The following is a 23,893-nucleotide window of genomic DNA, read 5'->3' as shown; positions in this document are numbered from 1 at the left end:
GAACAGGCTGTTCTGAAGAAACTCTCCCGAGGACTCCTCAAAGATGGACGCTTTTGACCTTCCTCTTTGTCAACAGCACCTGTGGTGGAACTTTGAGATCGGCCTCAGTCCATATAAAAACATTTCATCATCTCTCCCGAGTTAATTGGATATATATGCACACACGACCCCCACCCTCGGATCAACGCCTTCACCACCGCTTTCACCACCTCTGGGGTTGTGGATGGCTGAGCAGCACTATATAGCAGCAGCGGTGTCTCGTCAAACCCACCCTTCCCTCTGTTGCAAGTTGGTGTGATATACGTACCATGTTTAATGTGTGCCATGCTATGTGAGGTTTTTTCCTTGGTCTCAGTCTGGACCCCTACTGAGGGTCTAGCCTTACACTGATATTTTTTTTACTCCCCCCTCTCCCAATGTCACGCTTTTCTCACCTTTTTTAAGGAGCGCCGTAAGTGGCTGATCCGTTGGCGGTCTCGTCTTGTCCCCCCTGTAACTTATGTCTGCTCTTAGCGGGACTGTGCCGATAATGAAATTTTGTTGTACGTGTGCAATGACAATAAAGATATATCCTATCCTATCCTATTACGAAAGACATGACGACGGGTGTATTTTTTTATAATGCATTCTAACTCGTAAATAAACATTAAAAAAGCCTGCTTACATTGGAGCCAAAGGGAGGTCCTTTATTCCGCCTTTAGAACCCAATAAATAACTATCCAAAAAGCGGCAACAATACTCCATTTTCATTTCGGGACTTGAATATTAACCAAGTATTAGTGATAAACGCTAACACAGATTAACTATATATAGCGGCGCCGTGATCACAAGCCTGTGTGCCAATGTTGACATGATCGAGTGGTGGATCCTTACCTCGGTACTGCTGAAAGTTTATTGTAGATCATAAATCATGCCTCTCACCTGGATAGTAGAAGGATGATAAAGTAATGTGACGAGTAAGTACACTTTGACAGCTGATTTCGACCCAGAAATGGCGAGAACGACACAAAAAGAGCTTGGTTTCACCCACCTTTTTGGCAAGGATTATGAGTCATTCTTTATCTAAGTGGGATAATAACAACAATCTATCAGTCCTGATGACAGCAGAGATAGTATAGTAATTGATGTTTTATAATGTTGACTCATAAACTGCAGTGAGCAGTAATCTTTGATGTTGTTAAAGAAAAAAGCGAGTTGTGATGCGTTTTTTGAAATTATTGTGCCGCTAATGCTTACATTGAGGAAATTACGTAAATATATAAATGTTCCCATTACTACATTACATATATAATTACATCATGTATATAAACCCTTAATGAAGATGTTTGGATGTTTTTTTAAGGGCTTTATAGGCACAATAAAGCGCCCCTAAAGCTCCACTGTAAGGATCCACTTTTGATCGCATTTATTTAATATTTAGAATGCATAAAAAAAAGAAAGCCCATGTGTTCTTGTCTTACATAATGATTGTGAATGATGGCCAAAATTCCCCCAAAAAGCGCAGTTCCCCTTTCAGAAAGAGAATACTGCATCGTGTATGGTGTGCAGATTTTCTGTGCTGCCATTGGTTTGGGGTAACACAAAAACCACAAAAATCATGTGCGACTGTTGTGTGATAAAAATATGAAGTGTATCAGACGAGCCCTGGTGCTGCGTACACTCCGGAACCAAGGCCGCGTTATTGCACGGGCTTACCTGGGCTGAAGCCCTGGGGCCCCACCCAATAAGGGCCCCCCAATTTTGACGGTGGAATGCAATGATTGGTGTTCATAGCTGTCAATCACAAACAACTCAGCTCCGTCTAGCGATTGTGTACTCTGACTTTAGACTGCCTTGTTTTTTCCTACTGCTCTAAACGGTGCTCAAACCCACATTGCATGTGCGAGAGACCAGTGTACAAACCCCTTTTCCATTTGAGTTGGGAAATTGTGTTAGATGTAACTATATACGTAATACAATGATTTGCAAATCCTTTTCAACCCATATTCAATTGAATGCACTACAAAGACAAGATATTTCATGTTCAAACTCATTAACTTAATATTTTTTTGCAAATAATAATTAACTTAGAATTTCATGACTTCAACACATGCCAAAGTAGTTGGGAAAGGGCATGTTCACCACTGTGTTACATCACCTTTTCTTTTAACAACACTCAATAAACGTTTGGGAACTGAGGAAATAAATTGTTGAAGCTTTGAAAGTGGAATTCTTTCCCATTCTTGTTTTATGTAGAGCTTCAGTCTCTGCTGTTGTATTTTACGCTTCATATTGTGCCACACATTTTCGATGGGAGACAGGTCTGGACTGCAGGCGGGCTCGGAAAGTACCCGCACTCTTTTTTTACGAAGCCACGCTTTTGTAACATGTTTTGAATGTGGCTTCTAATTGTCTTGCTGAAATAAGCAGGGGCGTCCATGAAAAAGACGGCGCTTAGATGGCACCATATGTTGTTCCAAAACCTGTATGTACCTTTCAGCATTAATGGTGCCATCACAGATGTGTAAGTTACCTAGGAATTGGGCACTAATGCACCCCCATACCATCACAGATGCTGGCTTTTGAACTTTGCGTCGATAACAGTCTGGATGGTTCGCTTCCCCTTTGGTCACAATGTCAAATATTTCCAAAAACAATTTGAAATGTGGACTCGTCAGACCACAGAACACTTTTCCACTTTGCATCAGTCCATCTTAGATGGTCTCGGGCCCAGAGAAGCCGGCGGCGTTTCTGGATGTTGTTGGTAAATGGCTTTCGCTTTGCACGGTAAAGCTTTAACTTGCACTTACAGATGTAGCGATGAACTGTATTTAGTGACAGTGGTTTTCTGAAGTGTTCCTTAGCCCATGTGATGATATCCTTTAGAGATTGATGTTGGTTTTTGATACACAGCTATCTGAGGGATCGAACGTCACGGTCATTCAATGTTGGTTTCTGGCCATGCCGCTTACGTGGAGTGATCTCTCCAGATTCTCTGAACCTTTTGATGATATTATGGACCGTACATGTTGAAATCCCTAAATTTCTTGCAATTGCACTTTGAGAAACGTTGTTCTTAAAGTGTTTGACTATTTGCTCATGCAGTTGTGGACAAAGGGGTGTACCTCGTCCCATCCTTTCTTATGAAAGACTGAGAATTTTTTGGGAAGCTGTTTTTATACCCAATCATGGCACCCACCTGTTCCCAATTAGCCTGCACACCTGTGGGATGTTCCAAATAAGTGTTTGATGAGCATTCCTCAACTTTATCAGTATTTAATGCCACATTTCCCAACTTTTTTGTCATGTGTTGCTGGCATTATTTCTAAAGTTAATGATTATTTGCAAAAAAAACTTTTTTTTATCAGTTTGAACATCAAATATGTTGTCTTTGTAGCATATTCAACTGAATATGGGTTGAAAAGTATTTGCAAATCATTGTATTCCGTTTATATTTACATCTAACACAATTTCCCAATTCATATGGAAACGGGGTTTGTACTACCACTGAAATCCACTGGCTGCGATTACACTTGTACGGATGTGCATGCTCCCGTCGCGCAGGATATGTTTTCATGAACAAAATTGTTTTTAAATGGGTGATATGTTTCCATTGTTGCTGTCTCGACTGAAACTATGAGGGTTTTTTATTTTTTTTCAAACTGGGTTTTTTTGGGAGGGTTGGGGGGCTTCCCTTAGATTAGGTCGGCCTTGCCCAGAACTATGGAGCTAGAACTCTGCCAATAAGTGTTGTCATTGAAACTACATTTTCGAAAACGATGGATTGAAACCAAATGTATTGGCGCTGAAAAGTAGAAAGCAAACATGAAAATACAGCATCTATTTTGATATTGTTACCATGATTTGTATGTCAGTCTTCAGATTTTACTTTTATGTCAATTTTTTTTTTCAATGACAGTAGTTTTTGTTATTGGAATGCTTTTTGATATCATCTTAATTACATTTGCCTGTTTTGATTTGTTGTGTTTTTATTAGTGACACTTTGTTTCTTTCTTTTCTTAGTTTATTTCGAACATGAATATTTACAACACAATGCAATACAGACAATACAATATTACCTCACATTTCATCATGCCCGAAAAGGAGTAGGAAGAAGCAAAGCTTATTTAATCCTACGCCTTTTCCACTTCAGAACGCCCACAAATACATACATACATCTACTGACCCTCTTTACAACAAAATATCAAAATGATATCTGTGAATAAGCAATACAACAGTTCTGTAACACGCAATTAACTAATATAGTCATTACCAACATACTGAGATGAAGAATATCCTATTTTCAATAAGGTTGAAAGTGTTTCTCATAATTCTTCTTCTTTGTACTTTGAAATCACTATTAATTTGAACAGCCTCTTAAACTGGATCGTATCAGTACAATGGTTAACTTCTTTACTTAATCCATTCCATGATTTAATTCCACATACTGATATGCTAAAGGTTGTAGGTGTTGTACGTGCATACAAATGTTTTAAATTAGACTTTAGCAGCAGGGACGTGTCCTTAATAGTTGCTCCTTCCACTTTCACATCAAATATGCCTATTATTCCGTATTATATCACTTATCGATCAAAACATGGAAAGATGTGTTTTTACAAAATATTTTTTTAATGTTTTGGTGTTTTTCTACAGGTGGTTTTACCAGTTTTGTGCAGCTACATGTCTCACTGGTGGGAACACGGACCAGAGAACAACCCAGACCGAGCTGACAGTTGCTGCACATCTGTGACTTCTGAACATATGAACATGTTGCTTGGAAACATCCTAAAGATCATCTACAACAACTTGGGCATTGAAGACGGGGCCTGGATGAAAAGACTAGCTGGTAAATCTGAGGAGAGTGTCAGATGTCAACACCCCACCTTTAAAATAACCCAGACATACAGTAGGCCAGGTTTTAGCTCAACTTATTAAATACACATAGATAGGGAAATATATTTATTTCTCTTTTTCCTTCACAGTCTTTTCTCTGCCGATCATCAGCAAGGCCAAACCCCCATTACTCAAGACCCACTTTCTGCCTCTGATGAAGAAACTCAGAAAAGTGAGTATTGTATTTGTGAATGTTCTATACACTGTTGGCAAAACACTAAAATGGGATGTGTTACATATTTACACATTATAATAAGTAACTATTTCACATTCTCAATTGAAAAATCTGATTAAATTTAACTGAATAGACAACCTTAATTTAGTCGAAGTTCAGCGCAACATTGAGGTGTTTTGTTAACCAGAGTCAATGTTAAAAGTGCACCCATCGTCGAACCACGTGATTTCCCCCAGATATCAGAAATATACATAAAGTAAAAAATATCTTAAGCTGTTTAACTATAATGTATTTTATAAAAATAATATGTTGTCCCAGTCCTTTAACAATTTTTGGGGGGATTTTTTTTTTACATTACATGCAAGTACAAGTCGATTACACTACTTGTCTTAGGTCAAATACAATAATTACAACACCAATGACAGTACTAATATTTTTAAATGATTGACTACGTTTTCCATGCACTAAAAAAGATTTCTCAAAAAATTCGGCTCAAAATAAGCATTCCACAACCATGTAAACACTTTTATCTGATCGTGTTATGCTTTTAAAAAATCGGAGTAAAATACCGAGATTATGTGGTTAGAAAACAGATCTCTCGAATGGATGTGTGTATCGCGCATTCGCCAGTCTCAACGCGCAGGACATAACCCGTAGCAGATACCATTCAATTATAACATAGGCAACAACTGGAATGAAGACTGACACTGTTATTTGCTTCACAAATTTAAAGAACGGAACATTTGTTAGTGCATCGAGGGAGAAAAACATTTTTTAGATTTATTTAAGAAAGTAGCTGAGGAAATGGAGAATGCCAGATTCATTCAGACTCCAGAAATATTACAAGGCAAAGAAGAAAGCGTACTCAAACCTCTTCAGTCGCATTTTTGCACTCCAAACTGATTAGCAATAACTTTGTATAAAGCACAACTGGCGAGCTTGTAGTGAACCTCGTTTTAATTGGTATTGGGGCAAACACGTCTTTTCAGACTTGAAATTCTATGCCTTATGTTTTATATTCTTGGGGGACGGCATGGCGCAGTGGGAGAGTGCCCGTGCACCTTGCATCGCAGCTCCCTCCATCAGTGTGTGAATGGGTAAATGTGGAAGTAGTGTCAAAGCGCTTTGAATACTTTGAAGGTAAAAAAGCGCTATACAAGTACAACCCATTTATCATTTTTTATATTCTCCATGAAACATCAACTTTTGGGATTGCTTGCTATCCCTCATGTGTGACTGCTATCTACTGGTCACATTTATCATTACACCATGTACCACAACTAGAATAAGCACAATCAGAATTAATATGTACATTAGGCACATCATTGATTTTTGAGAAAAGGAAAGTATTTAAGTGCTCCTTATAGTCCAAAAAAGATGGTAGTTCCTTATTCTCTGTTTTTACTGTATCTACTCTCTGTGCAAAACAAAGGCATTAGTAAACAACAACTAAACAATAAAACAACTATTTATTACTAATTGAAATCATTTTTGCCCTTAAAAAGTCATCCTGTGGCCTGGGACATCCTCTCTGGATTTGTAAACATTAACAAAAACCAAAACAATTATTTTGATAAAGTATTGATCATTCTAGTATTAATCACATACTGATATTACCCTTGGTGTCGACACCAGCAATTTATGGATTGATCCGGTGTCCTCCTATGTGTCATGTACTGGCTGCAACCATGCTGACACTTAACAGTTTTCGGAAAAACAGTGTTACATAACGGCGTTATAAATGCTATTAGTTTTTCTTGTAGCAAGTAATCTAATTAAATATGTACATTCCAACGCTGTTACCGATATGTTTGATGTAACTTGGCATGCTACTTTAGACAGTAACGTGCGGTGAGGGTCATGGCTGGTGAGGCACTGACTTCATCACAGTCAGATTTATAAACATATGAACCCTATAGAGCAGGCGTTGGGAACCTTTTTGCCTGAGAGAGCCATTAAAGCCAAATATTTTAAAATGTTTTTCCGTGAGAGCCATATAATATTTTTTAACACTGAATACAACTAAATGTTTGCATTTTTAAGTAAGACCAACATTTTTAGAGTATAATAAATCTCCTATTCTTTTTAATAACATTGTTATTCTGAAGTTAACCAATAATAAATCAAATACTTCTTACAATTAATGCGACTTCTTGAACAAGTCTGGTAGAAAATGGATGGATGGATAAAATGCATGAGAATGTTTTATATTTTGAACGGTATTTTTAGCACTGTGATTACGAGCGGAATTATTCATAATTATCGTGTTAAGCCAGGGGTGTCCAAATATTTTTCCACTGAGGGCCGCACACTGAAAAATCAGAGCAAGCCGGGGCCATTTTAAATTTTTATTTTATAAACCAATACAATATATGTATAAAAAATATACATTTAGGCCTCCACTCAGTTATGATCCCGGGGACCCCAAAGGGTTTTGGTTAAAAAAAATATCAAAAATTTGTCATTATTCAGTAATATAATTTTTATTATTATGCAAGTTTTAAATCTCTAGATCAACATTAGAAAAAAAAAGGAAAAAACACAAAATATGCAATATTTTCACCCAATAACTTTTTTAGGTGGAATATTTGAGATTATATAATAATTGAAGCCTTTATTTTGGATTTTGATTCATGATTATTTTTTGAGCAATGACACTTAAAAACAAATCACACTAAAATAATTGGGGATCCAAAAGTGTCCTACTTATTAAAGTGTTAAAAAATAAATTATACATTTTATTTACCGTTTACTTTTAGCACAATAATCTCGAGATCAACTTCATATATAGTCCGTCAATTTTGAGTTTTATTGTTGTTTATGTTGTTTTTTTTAGGCCGTTCTTAAAAAAAAATAAAAAAATCTCAGTTTTTTATATGGCAAAACACAAAATATGCAACATTTTCCCCAAAAAGATATGTCAAAGTGGAATATTTAATGTGACGTAATCGAAGCCTTGAATAGGTCAATTATTCAAAATGACATTGATTTTGATTCATTATTATTTTTTAAAGAAAGAAACAGCCTGCATGGCAGCTTTGTGTTATAAGAGTAAACATTGCAACAATTTCTTGTTACATTTCACCTGTTTGCTCTTTTATACCACTTTTTATGTTTCAAATTTTTTTTAATTGTATTCTTAAAATGTGCCGTGGGGCCATTAAAAAATGACCCGCGGGCCGCACTTTGGACAGCCCTGTGTTAAGCAATTTCAGCTAAGATTTATCTGAGAGCCAGATGAAGTCATCAAAAGAGCCACATCTTGCTTTAGAGCCATAGGTTCCCTACCCCTGCTATAGAGTATCTTATTCACCATTGGATTGGCAGCAGTTAACGGGTTATGTTTAAAAGCTCATACCAGCATTCTTCCCTGCTTGGCACTCAGCATCAAGGGTTGGAATTGGGGGATAAATCACCAAAAATGATTCCCGGCCGCTGCTGCTCACTTCTCCCCCCACCTCCCAGGGGGTGAACAAAGGGATGGGTTAAATGCAGAGGACAAATTTCACCACACCTAGTGTGTGTGTGACAATCATTGGTACTTTAACGTAATGTAGCAGGTACTTTAGCTCGTATAGTAGAAGTTCTCAATATTTGGGCTAATCAGAAGTCTATATTACGACTCGGAGAGAGTAAGACAGACACAATTAAATACTTTAAATGATACTGGTATTATTTAAACATGTACAGTGCAACATTTAGTGAACAGACAATAGGAATGGCCATTCAAAACAAAAGAAAAAAACCAGAAAGGAATTTCAACAAACAATGTTGGTTTAGTTCAGGTAATTTATAAAAAGTAATAGCAAAAGTTCTTCAAGTTTATAGGAGCCATATGAGACTGATCGCAGTCCATATGTGCATTCGCAGTTCATACAGCTACACGGGTTGGCGTTGTGGATATGGCAGTTTGTAGTGAAAGTTCAGTTTATGGGCAGGTTGTGTATGAGGTAGTGCAAAAGGCCGCAGAGCAATGAAGTGCGAAGCAAGGGGATCGGTTATAAGCCGCCTACCGGCCCGACCAGAGCAGTTGGAGTTCAGGGGTTGAGGAGGTGGAGATCCTTGGGCTCGTGCTGGAGGCCTATCTACAGCTCGCCATCCAAGACTTAGGGACCTGGCCTACGTAAACACAGGACCCGGAGTTTAATCAATGTGCGCACATAAATATCAACATTAAGTCATCTATCGTTCGAACTTCAATAAATAAATTACACTTATTATTTTCATTATTAGCGATAATACTGCTAACATTAACATTATTAAATAATCACATGTATGTACAAAATAACAAACACAACAGTACACAGTGTTGTCACTATGACAGGTATAACCGCGCACCAGCGGCCGTGTTCATTCATTGTCTTTACTGTAGCATGAAAAAATGCAGATGGCCTTAAAACGCCACAATACTCTGTCACCGTATTTAAGTACCCAAAATAAAGACTCAACGTAAATATAAATTCAATCGGATCAGAAACGTTGGAGGAAACGGGATTAAAACCCGATGCAAACCGCCCAAACAAAATACATGGGTACGGCTAGTAGCTACTATTAGCAAAAAAATTCACTTACCAACTCTGCTTAATATCTCAACATCGACACACTCTTTCAGCGCAACTCGGCCCTGATGGTCGGCAACTATAAGTTTACAATTAGTTGTAAAATGTTGGACGGTTGTTTTTACGATATGCAGGCAAACGACAACTTTAAAACATACCGGCTTCAGATGTCCCCAGGCTTAGCCGAGTAGTCATAAGAATGATCTCTGGGATCACTAGCGCCCTCTACCACCAGGAGGCGAGCCTCACACAGTGCGTCTTTGCAGCCGTTTTATGATTGCCCAGCACAAGCAATACGTTACACACATACAGTTGTTGACAAAATAGACTGTACATCATATACCTTAGCTAACTAAACTATGGAAATGTATAATATAATTCATATAGCAATACGGTCTCACTGCACAGCAGCCAGCAGTTAGCTGAGTCATTGCGCAATCCATAGTGAATAAAAATAATCCAAAACACATGAAGTTAAATGGAAAATAACTTTATAGTATAATCACTGGATACATATAACAATTTAATTATTTTTTTTCTTTTTACATTTTTTTTCTTTCCATGATGGCACGTGAGGCCCCACCTCACCTTCTCCCCTGACTGCACGTCACTGACTTTAGATGCAGACAAGACAGTTTTAGTGCAAGCAGCACCCAAAGCAGGCGCGTGCATGCGCGCTACTGCTGCTACAGGGGAATAATGAACATTCAATAAAGTGACAATCATCAACAATAATATTCCTGCAGTACTCTGTTTGTGGACAAGCAGAAACAAAGTTTATTAACTATCAGTGAAAATATTCCTGTTGTGCTGTCGTCAATAATCTCTTAATAACTTCTTCTGGATGCAACAACAACACAATAAGCTGTAAAACACACATTCGGTAATTATTTTTATAACGCACCAAGATATTAAATATACAATATCAGTTTTCATGCAAATGTTTAATCGCTGTTGTTTTATTTCATACCATAATTTTTGCATTTCAAGCACAAAGTCTGCTCGCCTTTGTTCAGGGAACCCCCTTGGCACACACTGACTAATCACAGCTCTGTGTCGCCGGAGACATAAACCTAGGACTTTTGGAAGGTGCACGTAGGCTCCACGAGAGGCTACGCGGGGGGGTCCAATGACCTGAATGAATGAGAACATTTATAGACATTTTGTATTTTAATTAATCTTTTGGGAAAATAAGAAGTAACTGTAATAATTATCCATCCATCCATTTTCTTTTTTGTAAATAATGTCCTTAACATTGCAGATCAACAGTTGTATTATCATCTATTTACCTCTTATTAATCTTCTTACTTTCTGCTGCAATGCAATTTGAGCTACACTTCTTAAAAGTGCAACTTTTATTTCTTCTGTCGTTCCTAGCTAGCTTAGCGGCTAGCTTAACTATCAGAATGCCTGCTACGGCATGCTTTGTCTCGGTGTATAACTGTATAGCCTCATTTTCATACTTGATAATGATATTTAAAATCTTAGGAAATCCAGTTGATTTCCTATAACAGGTGATAATATTAACTTAGGGGAGTGGCTTTGCACTTCGTATGGATACACACAGTAAGCTGCCAGCTTGTCAGCCGGGGAACCACAAATAAATACAACCCAAATCTGCGTTTGTAATCGGCATTGAAAGGCATTATTCGGCAATGGCGATCACATGCTTTTTCAGGAAAATCGGCCGATACCGATCAATAGCCAACTAGCCATTTCTATTTTCAACCAATCTTGCTCAAACTTTACATATATTCGCTTGTCAGTTTCTGAAAGATGTGTACCTAATGTAATCATGACTTGAAAGTTCAAGTCATGTGGTTAAGCAAAATTCTGAATCCAGAGAGTTCACATTCTGTGTACGTTTACCCCCAAATGTTCAGTCTAAATTTATTTGTATTTTTTTTTTTCTAAAATATTTATTCAAAAGATATTAAGATTTATTTTGTTATTTTTCTAATTATGTAGAAAGCAGCAGTTGTGCTGATGGACGAAGAGCAAAGCAAGGCAGAGGGGCGGGGTGAGATGTCAGAAACGGAGCTTCTTATTTTGGACCAATTCTCTGTGCTCGTCAGAGATCTCTATGCCTTTTATCCACTCCTCATACGGTTTGTCGACTACAGCAGGTAAAATGATTGTTGTGTGTTTTTGAAACAATAATGGATATACTGCACTGCAAAATATTTTCACAACAACAAACTATTTTAAATGAAACTGAAAAAACAATTTAATTAAGTTGTATTCAAAAGTTTTTATCCAAAACGGTGTTTGCTTTCATTTAAACATGGTAAAATACAGTGTTACTGTACAGTGGTACTACAAATTACGAGCGCAATTGCTTCTATGACCAAGCGCTTAACTCAAAATACTCTTATTTCAAAGCAGCCCGGTCATTGAAATAAATTGAAATAGTTTTAATCCATGCTTGCAGCCCACTTAAAAAAATATATAATTTTTAACATGTGATATGCCTTTTAAAAATCAAAACAAACTATTAGATAAAAAATATTGTTTCAAAATCAATACAATATCATGTTTTACAAACAACTACAGTAGTTTTATGAAATAATGTAATAATATTGTTAGCATTTACTTTGAAGACCGAACTAAGCTGCCTCTCCGTCGTTTAGTAATGGGAACTAGAAAATCGTTGATTATGTTGTACACAAACCAGTTACGAGCCGGAGACATGTATGTATGACTCTGTGAGCAAGGCTCGCTCGTCCAGTTTCTACAGTCAGGAAGAAAGAAGTAATTGAAGTAAGTTGAGCAGACCATTTGGCAAGGTCTCTATATTTGGTCTATCCATTTTCTACCGCTTGTCTTGGGTTCACGGTAGGGTTCAGCCTGGACAAGTCGCCACCTTGTCACAATGGCAACAAAGATAAACAGACAACATTCGCACTCACATTCACACACTAGCGACAATTTAGTGTTGCCAATCAGCCTCTCCCCCGGTTGTATGTCTTTAGAGGTGGGAGGAAGCCAGAGTACCCAGAGGGAACCCTCACGGGTAGAACATGCGACATACAAACTCCACACAGAAAGACCCCGAGCCCGGGGATCGAACCCAGGACCTTCTTATCGTGAGACACATGCACTAACCCCTGGCCCACCATGCTGCGCTTCTCCATATTCCATATATCCATGGAATAATTTCTGCTGTGTGGAGTGATGCAAAGTGACAGCACTTACGTTATACTTTTGGTGGCTGGAGGATTGCGTTAATCTCTAGAGAGTGCTCCTAACTGAAATTATGCTCATAACTTAAAGGGGTCATGATTTTTTGTTCTACGTTTGTAGTCTACATAACATGTAATGGTAGTTATTTGGTAGCAAATTTGCATAGATTGTTTTCCAGACCATCTTCAAGCCCCCTTCTCACCGTCTCTTCAGGATGTGCCATTTTGTTGGCGGTCTTATTTACTTTTCTCCAATTCAACTTTGTCTTCTCCCCGTCAGCTATGTTGTAGTTTTTAGCACTTCCATTTCAAGTCTACTAACAGAAGTTAGAACTACCGTATATGCTACTTTTTATTGGAAATGAAAACAGCGGAGGGTGCATATCCAGCCTGCGCCAAAACAAGGATAGAAGATCAAAAAAAAAAAGGAATTTGTTGACTACAACGTTCGACTACAATGGTGGACTCGGGCAAAGCTCTTCGGTTAAAACTTTATATGGAGATATCCGCTGAAATCACCAATGGGAAAAATGTCACAAATGGGGCAAATTCCAAATGGCACGTTTAGAGAAAGTATGAATGAAAGGCAAAATTGTTTAATAAATATCTCCTCCGTGTTTCCATGGTTTGATTTCAATTGTTCAGGGTCTATGCAGTTCCCAAATATCTAAAAACAGGTAAAGATTGGTTTTGCATAACAAGTCCCTTATTAAGCATAACAATAACCAGAGAGACTGCTCGTATCTCAAAATATTTGTAAATCAAGGTTCTCGTAAGTTGATTTACCACTGTACATACACCTTCACTAATATTTTGTGAAAAGTCCGTAAAAATTATTCACATCAACCAGTTTCTGGCCTAATTATGTCTGGATATTCAACATTTGTTTTAGCAGAATTATCCGATTTTATTTAAATTTGTTGGTTTCTGAATTAAACACTGCTATTTGTTATGGAAAGTAAATATATTAGAAGTTCCGTATTTCCTTCAATTGCTGCCGGGGCGCTAATTAATTTAAAACCTCTTCTCACTGCTGCGCTTACCAAAGGCATGCGGTAAAAGTAAGCATGCGCTAATTATTTTAAAACCTCTTCTCACTCCGACGCTTAACAAAGAGATGCAGTAAAAATTTGAGTGTGATGTAAGCTTGGACATTAAATCCTTCTGAATAGCTCTTAATCTTCTTCCCTTTATGAGATTTCAAATGACCAATATTGAAATCAGCCTCCTCTAGTTTGAAAATGATGACAGGGAAAGTGTCACTCGTGACGTCACGAGTTTGACCAGGCGGTAATACTAAGCATGTGCTAATTATTTTGCGAAGCGAGTTTGACCCGGCAGTAATTCCAGGCAGGCGCATATTATATGTCCTGCGGCAATTCAAGGAAATACGGTAGTTTAATTGGGTGGAGGTAGAGGTTTTAATTAGGCCATTTCAGAAGCTTCATGTTTATGTAGTGTAGGAAGGAAGTCCTCCTCTTTCATTATTTTCGCATTGCACCAATACATGGCAGCAAAACAGCCCCATAGCATGCCACTAACATATTGACCGCTGGGTCACTGTTCTTAGGTCTGAAATCCTCTACTTGTTGTCAATATGGCTCAGTCTTTGACTAGCATTTGGGTTGTCAATGTGTGCAGTTGCAAATTTCAGCCATGTTTGAAAGTGTCAATTTCAGGTAAGGGGCTTCCTTCTTGGTCAAAACCATCTCAGTCTACGTTGATGTAAAGCTTGATTCACTGTGGACAATGGCCCTGGCGTTACAGAAATGTATATTTAACAGCAGACTTGAGCGTTGGTGGTTTCTGAAACTTATCAGCAAATTGCTTTTATCTGAGGGTAAAATGTGGGTCTTGTTGCAGACCATGGCATGGTGGTGGCACATCTTAATAATTTATTTCTATACAATTGTTGAATTGAGTTAATAATCTTTGAATCTGTTGGTGTTTGTAATGGCACCACAAGACTTTGCCAACTTGTATAAATCTACAATTCTCCTTATTTGGACTTTCTCATTCTTCTGAGCATTGGTTAATTTAATGGGCCCTGCGTGAATTTGAGAAAAACTTAAATAAATTCAAAAATGTGTACGCAATTCTTGTTTTTAAAATTACTGAAGATTACATTTTATAATCATTCATCTCTGGAAAAATTATGGTTCAAATTAATCATTACCAGTCCAATATTATCTTTATATAAACATGTCCCATGCCATTCACGCTAATGATCATAACTTCTAACTACAACTTTATAACCAAGATGTTTTATTAACATATATAATTAAGTTCCTCAATGTATTCACAGGGCCACATGGCTGAAAGAATCTAATCCAGAAGCCGAAGTGTTGTTCCGAATGGTGGCTGAAGTATTCATTTTCTGGGCAAAGTCTCATGTAAGAAAGTCCTTGGCCTTTATTAATCCTATCCTTAAACTTTTTTTTATAAAAACAAATCCCGACGCAGTGTATAAGTTCCTGCCTCAAAATGTCAATGTTCCTGGCCACATGTTTAAAAGTAACAACAAACTTCTACTTTAAATTTTGGCAGAATTTCAAAAGAGAGGAGCAGAATTTTGTGGTGCAGAATGAAATCCACAACATGTCCTTCCTCATCTCGGATTCCAAGTGTAAGATGACAAAGGTATGTTATCATGAGTTTAAAATAACTGTTTTGTTTTTTTATTTCAATAGAAAAAACCCAAAGATGCTGTGTCCCATAGTAAAGAAGTGGGGTGGCAACACATTTAATATAGTATCATATGCAGAACAATTTTTTTTTTAAACTAATATTACTTATTTTCACACTAGAGGGAAAGAGGAAGGTGCCGTCCGGTCCCCAAACACTAACTGCGGACCGGTCAACGCTTGATAATTTGTCCCGCGGCCCGGTGGGGAGGATTCTTATTTTTATTTTTTATTTTTTCATGAAAAAGGGAGTTTTTTTGGGTTGGTGCACTAATTGTAAGTGTATCTTGTGTTTTTTTATGTTGATTTAATAAAAAAATTAATTAATTAATACAAAATTATCTTACGGCCTGGAAGTTCAGAACAGCAAAGCTTGGCCTGGTCTCACAGTGAGTATTCTAAGATGGCGAAGCGTTTAGCAGGAACTTTATCTATTCCACTCGGGGTTCTCCTCCAATCCTATCCAAAGTCATACTATTTGCCAAAAAAGGCTGGTTGAGAATTTAAAATACGTGTTTTTTTCCATCATTCAATTATGCTTTTTTGTCCTTCAGTTATGATCCGTTGATTTTTACCACAAAAATGGACAAATCAAATTTCCGTTTATCCTCACCAGCTTGTGTGTACCCAGTTCTTGAGTAATTTCCAACCCTGCCGTGGAGATTGCTGAGTAGTACAATTAGGTTCATTAGGTCTTCTAAGAATTATCCAACTATCCATTTTCTACCGCTTGTCCCTTTCGGGATCACGGGGGATGCTAGAGCCTATCTCAGCTGCATTCGGGCGGAGGCGGGGTACACCCTGGACCAGTCGCCACCTCATCGCAGGGCCAACACAGATAGACAGACAACATTCACACTCACATTCATACACTAGGGCCAATTTAGAACTACAACTGCCAGTGGTAGTCACCACTTGTTGCTTCCCCTTTCTCTGCAGGACTTTTTTAAAACTTTACAGACATCAAAGATTATTTATTGTCAAGTTTTCTATACATAGCAGTGTTAAGGACATGTTGCTACACAACAACTGCGCGTAAAAGAGTTGCAATAAAAGGAACTGTTTTGCTAAATCCAGTGGCATGATAGGCCATTATCATTCGGAACTTCTGGGTGCAGTGGATCGCCAACATAATCTTCTATGTTTTGTTGTGCCGTGTTCGCTCTTGATTGGTTTGCTTTCCTGCTCGTTGAACCCGACTAGTGATTTTATCCGCTCAGTCTACTGAGTCAGTCTTGGTATACTGAGTAGTATGTAAGTAGTAAATACTGGGGTACAGAAGAGCTGAGAAAGCCACGTTGACTTCAGGAATAATGTGGATCAGGCCTCCTGTCTCCCCTGCCCAGTGGTGAAATTTTACAAATATGGGTCTGGGAGAATATCTTTTTTCGAAGTTGACTGTGGAAGTGACAAATGTAACCTCCCCATGGAGAAGTGGACTTAACTGGTTCAAATGTCTCTTCCTTCACCGTGGGATATTTATTTAATGAAGGTTGGATGCCCAACTTCTGTTTCTGTCAGTCATCCACTTTGTCTTTGAGTTAGGACTGTTCTTTTTCAAGTAGCTGCACTTGCTTCATTAGGTCATTAATATTGTCTTATTTGGAACTCATTGTGTGTTTAAGATCCAGGTTTATGGGCACTTCTTTTTATATTTTTAAGGCCTCAAGACTGAATCTTAAACATCAGACATGCGAGACTTTTTTTCAGTCACATTTTTATTTTTCTGTAGGGCAATTTTAAAAATGGTTGTGGCACTGTAAATATTTCCAAATACATCACAGTCCTAAGTGTATTGCTATGTTGTCTTCTAATCTTCAAACTGTACTTCAGGGAATAGTTTCTGACCAGGAGAGGAAGAAGCTGAGGAAAAAGGGGGACAGATATTCTACGCAAACCAGTTTAATTGTGGCAACTTTAAAGCGTCTGCTGCCTGTTGGACTCAACATTTGTGCTCCTGGGGAACAAGAGCTGATTGCACTGGCTAAAAGCAGATTTAATCAGGTGTGGAAACATGTTTTTTTTTTATTTAATATTTACATTTTTGCCGTGTTATTTTTATATAACCATTTCAAATAAAACATGATTAAAAAGCACCACAACATCTTAGGGATTGTACAGGTTATTATAAACATACCTTGCCTTTATAATGGTAAAATGACAGTGAAGTGACCTGTTGTATAAAACAATACCAATTGTTTTATTCCCAGAAAGATACTGAGGATGAAGTGCGTGAGGTCATCAAAAACAACTTGTATCTACAGGGAAAGGTAACAATACTCACAGTCACAACAGAGATCCACAGAAAGTGTTTGTTCACCTCTAGAAAGCTGATAAGAACATCCTTGACTTTACACAGTAAAAGGTCAGGCCTGTCTTTATGTTATAAAGTCATGATGCATCATTTGGCCACTTTGGCAAACTTGACTTACCTTTGCTCTTCTGCAACAAATAGCTGTGCATGCCAGTTAACCTTTGGAGCTACCACACTTTCTAAAACCATTTACTGTAATTTCCAGACTATTGGATATATATATGAATATCAGTATAAAAGCCTCACACACTAAAAAAAAAAAATATATATATATATATATATATATATATATATATATATATATATACATAAACCACAGATAAACCTATAACTATGAAATTTATTTATAAAAATATTTTGTAAATGTTTATTAACATACCTTGTTTCCGAATGGGTTCTGTAACCTGGCAGTAAATCAGGTGATCAAACAAAACAGAAGTCATCGTCAGGGACCCACCAGCTGTGGAAGCTAGCTCTCCAATCAGATAAACAGACTCAATACCTTCACGGTGATGTCTTGTTGAATTTACGAAACTGAATTTTTTTTTTTAAAAGAATGCTATTGTAAGTTAATATTTCTAACACAGACACTAGTTAACGTGCTAGCATATTAGCTAATACTAACGACGCTAGTTAGATTACAATACAATAACACGTACAAATATGCATAAAAACATAAATTACACGTGGGATGGTTTAGTTAGTTGTATAGGTTTACTTTTATAGTAAAACTTACAAATGTTGCTTGAAGTGATGAATCAAGAATCCATAAAGACAGAATGACACTTGTACTTCCGATTGAAAGCACTTAACAGAAGGAAATACTGTAGATATACACATCGCAGCACCTGCAGTGAGCAAACTTGTCCAAAGCACGTTTTCAGTGTTAAACTATTTGCATTACGGCCATTAGCGGAAAAAAAATCTGGAAATTAGTCGTACCGTTTTATAAACCGCATAGCTCAAGACATTGGAAAAAACTAGCAGGTTATAAGTCCGGAATTTACGTTACCTCCCAAAAATTTTGGGGGGATTGATCATTCCTAACTACCAGTGAGTGGTAACATTTAGTTTTTTGTTGTACTTACTACTCTAGCTTAATACAGTACGCTCTGCATAGTAGTCCCTCTACCATAGACAAAATACTATGGTGCATGTTATCTACTGAATTTAAATACTGTTATATGACAAATCCTCTTGTGTTTTGAAAATTCATTTTAAAACGGTCTCATCTATTCATACTGGGCTACATTGCTTGATTGACATAACTGAAATGTTTTTGCAGGGGTGGGGCACAGCAGTAACTTTCTCATAACTTACTGACTATTTATCTAATCATTGTAAAACTTGGATAATATAGGAAGGATTTTGAGACCCCATCCATACAGGAGTGCTACAATTAAATTTTACATTTGTATGTAAATGCTCCACTATGACTTATGCACTTCAGATAATTTAGTTTCCTTTGTGTGTATGTGCGTGTGTGTGCATGCGTGTGTGTGTGTGTGCGTCTGCTATAGTTACAGGATCCAGCCATTCGATGGCAGATGGCGCTGTACAGAGACATTCCGAAACACTGTAACTACACCTCTGACCCAGAGAAGACCGTGGAAAGAGTTTTAAACATCGCTCATGTCCTCTTCCACTTAGACCAGGTTCGTAATGTTGTGAATTGCAGTTTATTCTTCTCAAAACGCCTCATTATTCTATCGAGGCACAATAAACATTCACTTTATGTGAGATAAGGTGATGGCTCAAGTAAATTATTGTACTTTATATGGAGAAAAGAGCATGTCTCAATTAAAGTTTACTGTGATTTATTTTTCCCGCCTGCCTGCCTGCCTACTTTGCATAAACTGAAAGGTCTCTGAGTTGTGTTGTCTTCTTAGGTTGAACATCCTCAGCGCAGTAAGAAGGCTGTGTGGCACAAATTACTGTCAAAACAGAGAAAGAGAGCTGTGGTTGCTTGTTTTAGAATGGCTCCCCTCTATAATCTGCCCAGGTGAATTATATGCATGCACACTTGCACACACAGAGATGCTAAATGGAAATATTTATGTAATATACATTGAGTAAAGGATTGGGGAAAAAGTAAAATGTTATGACGTACAGTGGAACCACAATTTACAAACTTAATTGTTTCTTGATCAGGGTTCGTAATTAGAAAAGTGTGTATGTTGAAGCAAATCTATCCATAAGAAACCATGTAAACATTAATAATGGGTTCTAGCCTCAACAAAACTCGTCCTTATATTTCTAACCATTTGTACACTTTGAACACAGTATGAAGCACTATATTGTACATATATCAAACAAACATAAGATGGGATGGATCAACTTTCTATTGATTACAAAAGCTAAAACAACAACAGCCAGCTACTATGCAGCCACTGCCAACTGTATAAGCGCACACACGGTCACTATTTCGGTGGTGCACTCACAGTTTGAAATCTTTGTTGTTTATTTTTTGTATCCGAAGGAAGATGTAGAGTAGGGGATGGGGGTGTATGGATACTTACTGAATGTTTCAAACTACACATTGCTTGTCAATTGGACTCATATTGAGCTAACAAAACTAGAAAAACGTTGTAAAAAGGTTCAAAAACACTTAAAAAACACACAAAGAATCACTGTGCTGTCATTAGCATAGTAGCTAATGACAGCATTGATCTGCTGACTGAATGAACACCGGAGATCCATCATTCCGCCGGGCACAAAATGGCTGTGCTATAGGCACACATTGGTTAAATGAACAAATGGTTTGTACAACAAATGGTTTGTACAACAAAGCCTATTTTTATTTGGTACGTGGTTCGTAAATTGAAAACTTTGCACAATGAGGGGCTCGTAAACCGAGGTTCCATTGTAATTATATCAAAGTTAATATATTCTCTCTCTCAATCTAGGCACCGGGCTGTCAACTTGTTCCTGCAGGGCTATGAGAAATCTTGGATTGAAGCAGAAGAACACTTTTTTGAAGATAAACTAATAGAGGATCTTGCTGTAAGTTTACAGTATACAGTGCAGCTGCATATATTGCAAATTGTTTCTCTCATGATCTTTGATTTGTTACTTTTAAGGAACTTAATATCTAAAATGACATTGTTTAATCCTAAATGTAAACTCAGATGAACATCATTTAATCATTTTAAAACATCTGCAGTAAAATCCCCCTATATTTTGGCTTTTTGAAAAGGGCATCATTACTTAGTAGGGATTTTGACCTACCAAGTTACCATATTTTCCAGACTATAGAGGTATAATAAGCCGCACCCACAACATTTTTAGAAGAATAAATATGTTTCCATGTGTAAACGAATAAAAAAATTAGCCGTACCGGACTGTAAGCCGCAGATAAAAATTGTGTAAATGTTTATTTACATATTGTAATTGTTCCCAGACGGTTCCTGTAACACGGCAGTAAAACAGCTGATCAAACAAAACAGAAGACATCGACAGGTCGTTGTCAATCACTGTGACAATTTGATAAATTTACTGAGGGATTTGTGAAACTAAGGGACAAACGGTAGAGAAGGGATGTATAGATGGAAATAATACAACAAAAATGCCGTTATGAGTCAATGATACTAACACAGACGCTTGTAAACATGTTAGCATATTAGCTAACGCTGACCACGCTAGCTTGATTTCATTGCGACAGCACGTACAAATATGCATGAAAGCACTACTATCAAACGTGACGATTTGTACTGGTAAATATAAATTGTTTTAGTTATATTGTAAAACTTACAAAAGTTGCTTGGAGTGATGAATGAAAAAAACATAAGAGTTGAAATGCTATAGATGACTAGTCAACGGAACGACACTTGTACTTCCGGTTCAAAGCACTAAACAGAAGGAAATACTCTAGTGAACATAGTGAGTGCCCCGAGCGAACTCGTCCAAAAGATGGTACCATGGCACAAATAATAACACACCATTTCAGTGTTTCTGTTGGCTGCTAGCGAAATCATTCAATTAGCCGCACTGTTTTATAAGCCGCGGGTTTAAAGCCTGGGAAAAAAATAGCGACTTCTACTTTGGAAAGTACAAAAATAATGTAAAACATAGTGGTGTGCCTGATTTTTAGGGTTCTATGCAGGATATTAGCTGTTCCAAGTATCGGTCTCTCCCGGACAAGTTGCCCCAATATTGCCAATGTTGTTATACTAGATTAGGTGAGGTTTGGTTACTTTATTAGTACCGGAAGGTGAACTTGTTTTGCAGCCAGAAAGATCAGGTCGTCCATTTTGACATACAGGAAAATATAAAATCTTAGCCCTGACCTACCACATTACATACATTACAAACATTGGTAAGATTAAACAAATTTAAATGTACTCAAAGTTATCCATAAAAAAAGATAAATAGAAAATCACAATCAGATAACATAAGATTTTGGACAAGCCAAAATAAAAAAAGGATAAACTACACCAAAACAAATATGGGCAAAAAGAGGGTCCTCAACTTGTTTAGTTCTTTGATGGCAGCCGGACAAAACTACATCTGTACCAATTTGTTTTGCCTCTTGGGACTAAAAACCTCCATCCTGAGGGGAGAAGGTGAAAATGGCTGTTGTAGATATTGAGATAAGTCAGTTAAAAATGAGGAAACTATCCTGAATACCTGCTCATTGTAGAGAATGGCTGGAGACAGCTGCGACTCACCAATGTATTTACTTGATACTTTACACTTTTCAGTGACAGACGACTGAACTATGAGACTGAGTAGAAAGACAACATAGGTTCTATAAAAGCATGGTAAAACATGATCATGATGGTCTTGTCAAAATTAAAATGAGACAGTTTTCTTTGACAATATAACACTGGTGAACCTTTTTCCACACCACATCACAGTTAGCTTCAAATTTCAGTTGTTCATCAATTCCAAGTCCCAAGGCATTTATACGTCTGCACATAGTCAATGACCTGGTTTTTAATCACAGTGGTTTGATTCTCATGGGGTCTCTTCCTAAAGTCAATGAGCATGTTTTTTGTTTTCGATATCTTGAGCTGGAGGTAAGACTCATCACACCAGCATACAAAATCATCAATAATGTCCATTTAGCAAACTAACAATTACTGAATCATCAGCAAATTAGATTATTGATCTGTTGTCATATTTACTCTTACACATGTCATGGTCTTACTTCCATAGAAACAAAACATACAGTAGTAGTATGAACATGTCCTGATATCTATTTCAGAAATCAAGTGAACTAGACCCGTTTGAGGAGGAGGAAGGAGTGAAACACATCGACCCCCTACATCAGCTCATCCAGCTCTTCAGTAGAACAGCCCTCACAGAGAAGTGGTGGGTTCCAATTGTTTAGCCTTTTGCCAAACGGATCATATTTCATTCGTAATTCCAATATTTGTTCTTGTAGTAAACTGGATGAAGACAATCTCTACATGGCTTATGCTGACATCATGTCCAAGGTACATGCTACTTTCTTGGATGATGTCATTCTCCACTATTAATTTGAGTTTTTGTTTATTTTCCTTTGTTTCTCCTCAGAGCTGCCATGATGAAGGAGATGAAGATGGAGATGAAGTAAAAACTTTTGAAGTAGGTTTTTTTCCTTATAGTTGGTTGCAAATCATTATCAGTCAAACATGCTTTCCTCTTTCAATGGACAGGAAAAAGAGATGGAAAAGCAGAAGTTGTTATATCAGCAAGAACGGCTGCATGATCGCGGAGCTGCTGAGATGGTCCTTCAGACCATTAGTGCCAGCAAAGGTAAGGCGTTTTCATTGGTAAATACAGTAAATAAAGCAAACACTAACGGAAAAAATAAACGCTGCAATGGTTCGAGGCTAACCAAGGATGAATAATCCTCGTCCATCACCAAATTGTATGCCCTTATCTATCTACTGAATGTTAGAATCCTAATATCAAATTTAAACAAAGTTTTTGCACATTCCTGGTATTGCACAAATATATTACTACCTGTGTATGTGTAAAGAGAAAACTAAGAGGAGTGCAATGTCTTTGTGCCAGGTGAGATCGGTCCTATGGTGGCCTCTACTCTAAAACTGGGCATTGCTATACTTAATGGAGGAAACTCTACAGTTCAACAGGTATCCTTGTCTCTTCTTTGCCATGGT

The 23,893-nt window shown here is 37.5% G+C and overlaps 1 protein-coding gene and 1 long non-coding RNA gene across 10 annotated transcripts in view; one reads left to right on the top strand and one right to left on the bottom strand.

Moving 5' to 3' along the window:
- Positions 1 to 23,893, top strand: part of ryr2a (ryanodine receptor 2a (cardiac)) — a 310,189-nt gene that overhangs the window by 200,265 nt on the left and 86,031 nt on the right. For 4 of the 8 annotated variants that reach the window (XM_061908696.1, XM_061908695.1, XM_061908697.1 and 1 more), the window contains exons 72-86: positions 4,633 to 4,825; positions 4,962 to 5,044; positions 11,575 to 11,732; positions 15,094 to 15,181; positions 15,336 to 15,428; positions 17,306 to 17,476; positions 17,683 to 17,742; positions 19,307 to 19,441; positions 19,676 to 19,788; positions 20,693 to 20,789; positions 22,993 to 23,099; positions 23,173 to 23,224; positions 23,304 to 23,354; positions 23,426 to 23,525; positions 23,787 to 23,866. In XM_061908696.1, coding sequence (XP_061764680.1) covers positions 4,633 to 4,825; positions 4,962 to 5,044; positions 11,575 to 11,732; positions 15,094 to 15,181; positions 15,336 to 15,428; positions 17,306 to 17,476; positions 17,683 to 17,742; positions 19,307 to 19,441; positions 19,676 to 19,788; positions 20,693 to 20,789; positions 22,993 to 23,099; positions 23,173 to 23,224; positions 23,304 to 23,354; positions 23,426 to 23,525; positions 23,787 to 23,866 — 1,581 coding nt within the window. Of the gene's footprint in view, positions 1 to 4,632; positions 4,886 to 4,961; positions 5,045 to 11,574; positions 11,733 to 15,093; positions 15,182 to 15,335; positions 15,429 to 17,305; positions 17,477 to 17,682; positions 17,743 to 19,306; positions 19,442 to 19,675; positions 19,789 to 20,692; positions 20,790 to 22,992; positions 23,100 to 23,172; positions 23,225 to 23,303; positions 23,355 to 23,425; positions 23,526 to 23,786; positions 23,867 to 23,893 lie in introns of all 8 variants that reach the window. The other 4 variants (XM_061908691.1, XM_061908693.1, XM_061908692.1 and 1 more) reach the window with 1 other exon arrangement.
- The window catches only part of LOC133557848 (uncharacterized), an 83,192-nt gene that overhangs the window by 2,680 nt on the left and 56,619 nt on the right, over positions 1 to 23,893 (bottom strand). The gene's annotated exons all lie outside the window — the stretch shown is intronic.

This window comes from Nerophis ophidion, linkage group LG08 (assembly GCF_033978795.1).
Source record: "Nerophis ophidion isolate RoL-2023_Sa linkage group LG08, RoL_Noph_v1.0, whole genome shotgun sequence".
Classification (NCBI taxonomy): domain Eukaryota; kingdom Metazoa; phylum Chordata; class Actinopteri; order Syngnathiformes; family Syngnathidae; genus Nerophis; species Nerophis ophidion.
This window is presented reverse-complemented; position numbering and strand designations above follow the sequence as displayed.